The following is a 4,421-nucleotide window of genomic DNA, read 5'->3' on the forward strand; positions in this document are numbered from 1 at the left end:
TCGATCGTGTGCCTCGCGATGGATTTCAAATCTTCCGCGATGTTCGGGAAGATGAGCGAGAAGAAGAAGCTGCGGGTGTTAAACTTTCCCCGCTGGCTCGTTCAGAAAACGCCCTGTTTGGTTTCCATCGCACAAAAACAGCCTCAGGGTTCGACCCCGGCTGCATCCAGTCTGTGTCCAGCAGCCGCCTCGTGTCCTTGAGCGTCCCAGATTCAAAATATAAAAATACAACCCGGTCAGAGGAGGAGGAGGAGGAGGAGGAGGAGGAGGAGGAGGAGGAGGAGGAGGAGGAGGAGGAGGAGGTGATGGTGGCTGTAGGATGTGGCCTGGATTTACCCGGAAGAAGCCGGGCGGCTGGACGCGGTTCATTCTTCGTGGCGAGGCGGGGGAGGCGACGCTGGCGAGGCCCGGTGCCATGCGAGGGGGGGGGGGGCTGACGTCACGCCTAGAAGTGTGTGTGGGCGATGGGGGGGGGGGGGGGGGGGGGGGGGGCTGGCTTCTGGGATTAGGGAGGCGCAGGGCTGCGGGTTGAACTGCTGCTGAGGCTAGACGAAGAGGACAAAGAGGAGGAGGAGGAGGAGGAAGGAGAGAGTCAGCGAAATGTCTGAGGAGGAGGAGGAGCTCACCCTTCATCCTCGCTCTCAGACCTCACCACAGCTGCCCAGCTCGCACACACACACACACACACACACACACACACACACACACACACACACACTGAAACTAGTGGCAGCAGCCCAGAGACACAGGAGTGTGTGTGTGTGTGTGTGTGTGTGTGTGTGTGTGTGTGTGTGTGTGTGTGAGGATTACTAGACGATGTAAATCTGCATCTGAGAGGAAATTGCTTTTTGCTCCCGACATGTGAGACCTTGAGTGTATTTACATGTACGTTTATCTGGAGTGTATACCTTGTTTACACTGTAAATACATGTGTGTATATTTATATGGATACGATGTCGCGTGTGTGTGTGTGTGTGTGTGTGTGTGTGTGTGTGTGTGTGTGTGTGTGTGTGTGTGTGTGTGTGTGTCATGTGATCGTATTGGAGCTGCTCCTCGTCAGCCCTCCTCGGCCTCCGGCTCCTTCTTCTTCTCTTTCACTTTTGCAGACGACTTCCTGGACACTTTCTTGTCCCCTGACTCCTTGCTGGCCTCCTTCCCTTCCTTGTCTTTGTCCTTCTCCCTCTTCTCCTTTGACGACTCCTTCTTCTCCTTGGAGGAGGAGGAGGACGACGACGACTCCTTCTTGGGCTCCTTCTTCGCCTCCTCCTTGGGCTCTTTGCTCGAATCCTTCTTCGACTCCTTCTTCTCCTTGGATGGCTCCTTCTTCTCCTTTTTCGCCTCCTTGGCGGGCTCCTCGGCGCCTCCCACTTCTTCCTTCACGCTGGCCTCTGACGACTCCCCGGACGCCTCCTTCTTCTCTTTATCTGAACGAGAGAATAGATCATTAATACACACATACGACCGAATATCTTCTTTCAACGATTACATCATCAACACCGTTTAAAGGAGCACAAGTCACAGTTTAATGAACTCGCTTTCTGTGTCTGAGCCGAGATGCTCGCCTGCACAGAGCCGGCCGCTTCGATTGAGAAGACACTGAGGTGCGAGGGACAAAACATGTCTGATGTACTTGCAGTCTAGACGGGGGTCAACTGTGGGTCGTACTGATTCCATTGAACACTTCAGGTCGTTGCAGACACACCTAGCGGAGACACTCTACGGACAGCTGCCGTGGTTAACGCGTGTTTGGGTAGATGTTGTCTCACAGCTCTGTAACGGTGAAACAGCGGTTTGATGGAACGGATCAGGACACGAGAGGACGAAGTGTTAATGAGCCCCGCGTTGTTGTGACAAAGCACGACCTCAGACGGGTCGTCACTCTGTGAGTCAGCGCGTCGGCCGAGCGAGGACGGAGATGAACCGTTAGAACAGTCAGCTGATGCAAACACACAGCAGCCCCTCAGAGCTCTTTAGCACCGAGACAAATTGAGCGACAAGAGCACCTGTTGCATGACAAAGGGCCCCCACTTAACCAAAGTACCCCCCCCCCCCAATCCCTGTCAAACACACACACACACACACACACACACTCTGCAGCCCCGCCTCCTCCAGATTGGACTGGCTCTCTGATAAGAAGATAACGGGACCGTTGTCTGCCAACAATGAGACACACTTCTTATCTCCATGAGAACAGAGAGGGTCGAGAGTCTGGAGACTACAGCCTGGTATCTCCCTGTGTGTGTGTGTGTGTGTGTGTGTGTGTGTGTGTGGAGACTGTAGCTCAACAGCGGCCTCTAAAAGTGTCTGCATGTGTTTACGTGTGTGGACGTATCTGTCTTTGCATGTTGGTGGAGACTACAGACTGCTGCTCTGTAGAAGTGTGTGTGTGTGTGTGTGTGTGTGTGTGTGTGTGTGTGTGTGTGTGTGTGTGTGTGTGTGTGTGTGTGTGTGTGTGTGTGTGTGTGTGTGTTCACAGACTCCAGAGAGGAGCTCTAATCAGACGGCTCATCGTCTAGGGCTTTAAGAGAGATCGAGTGTGTGTGTGTGTGTGTGTGTGTGTGTGTGTGTGTGTGTGTGTGTGTGTGTGTGTGTGTGTGTGTGTGTGTGTGTGTGTGTGTGTGGCAGGCAGACGACAGTTTGAAACTCACTGAAAAGTGCTGCCGATTATAAAATTCTTTAAAAGTTCAGACATGTCGCTCACAGCTGATCGTGTGACATTTTGAATTATTGTCTGTATCTGTGAGTCCGTCACGTCTTTACTGGGACTAAAAACAACACGTTTTCAAAAGAATTTGGTTAAAGTTCAGTTTAATCTTCTAAAGAACAATATCAAAGGGTTTCTGGTGATTCAGTCTAATTATGATTCCACTCATGAGAGAAAGTGAAAACAAACACGGAGGACGATTATCATCTTATACTGTGGAGGTAAATGTGAGGCTCATTAAATGTGTCTGCTCACCTCCACCAGATACCTCAGAATGACTTCACGACCTCAAAAACCAGCCGTTCATTCAAAACACAACGATCTGCACGAGAGAACAAATCCGTCTGCAAGCAAACACAGAAACACACGCAGGCCTCCGCAAAACCTGCTGCGTAAAAAGTGCTAAAGTCACACGTTGACATGCCAACGCTGTCTCAGTGCAGCCTCAGAACTTTAACAGTCAGACATGAAAGAACCGCGGCCCGAGGGCGAGTCTGCAGCTACGCAGCAAAGACACAGAACAGAAAGTGTGTGTGAGTGTATGAAAGTGAAGATCCTATCCTGGTAGTGACCGCGTGTGTGTGTGTGTGTGTGTGTGTGTGGGGGGTTAATCCTGTAGCGACAGTCTGGACGCTCACTGTCTGTCTGACCACACACACACACACACACACACACACACACACACACACACACACCCACACACCACCCCTCAGCAGCTGAGCCAGTAAATAGCAGTTGATGGTGCATGTGTGTGTGTGTGTGTGTGTGTGTGTGTGTAATTGCGAGTGCTTAATTGGTTGGTTTTATTTGATTCTGTAAAATAAACCATAAAGGCCGTTACACACCGAGGGCGTGACAAATAAACACCAAACGTGTGAAATACTCGGCTGTGGATATTTTCCCAATAAAACTATTTAAATCAGCAGCGATTGCAAATTTGTGACAGTTGCAGCAATTGAGATGTAAGGTTTGAATCTAGCTACCTGTCTGAGGTCAGCTGCTATAGATTAAAGCTGCTGTAAGAGATTTTATTGAGTTTCCTTTTAGCGAAATGCAATTTTTTTGTCTCGGGCTTTTATTGTGAAAGGTAAGAACAGAAGTAGTGTCTGCGCTGAAAGGAGCAATAAAGTTTGTTGTCTTGGTTGGGACCACTGAGACACACTATAGTGGACATTTTGAATATGTCCGTTCCACACGACGTGATTGGTTGATGCCTTTATACCCGAAAAAATTCAAATGAAGCCGCTTTTACGCCACGTAATATTCACGTTCTATGTGAGACGTATTCACGACAAACAACAGTTACAACAAAAGGCTAACAGACTGCATATAAGAAGTGGACGTAGTCGCTGTGACGTCACCCATTGGTTCTGCGTTTTTCCATCTTGTCGCCATCTTGTTTTAATGCAACCAGTGAACAGGAAGTGACCACATCTGGATTGAGGAGGACGTAGAGACGCGTATACGTCTCTGGTAGAGACCTGTCAATCACTGTGTAGCTCCGCCCCTAAAGCATCCCCTGCTTTATGGTCTGTTTGACTCTAAATGGACCATCATTTACTAAATGAACATCATGCTGTATTGAAGAAGACTTGAAACTAGAGATTGAGACCATAAACTCATGTTTACAATGTTTACTGAGGTAATAAATCAAGAGAGAAGTAGAGTCATTTTCTCATAGACTTCTATACAACCAGAGGAGTCGCCCCCTGGTGGA

General features: G+C 49.4%; 1 protein-coding gene across 1 annotated transcript in view; it reads right to left on the reverse strand.

The window, feature by feature from the left end:
• Positions 1-1,056: 1,056 nt before the first annotated feature.
• Positions 1,057-4,421, reverse strand: part of bbs9 (Bardet-Biedl syndrome 9) — a gene marked incomplete at both ends in the record, with an annotated part of 138,445 nt that continues 135,080 nt past the window's right edge. The window contains one exon of the mRNA XM_079165514.1: positions 1,057-1,424. Within this exon, the coding sequence (XP_079021640.1) occupies positions 1,057-1,424 (368 nt within the window). The remainder of the gene's footprint in view (positions 1,425-4,421) is intronic.

This window comes from Pholis gunnellus (genome assembly GCF_910591455.1).
Source record: "Pholis gunnellus genome assembly, chromosome: 8".
NCBI lineage: Eukaryota > Metazoa > Chordata > Actinopteri > Perciformes > Pholidae > Pholis > Pholis gunnellus.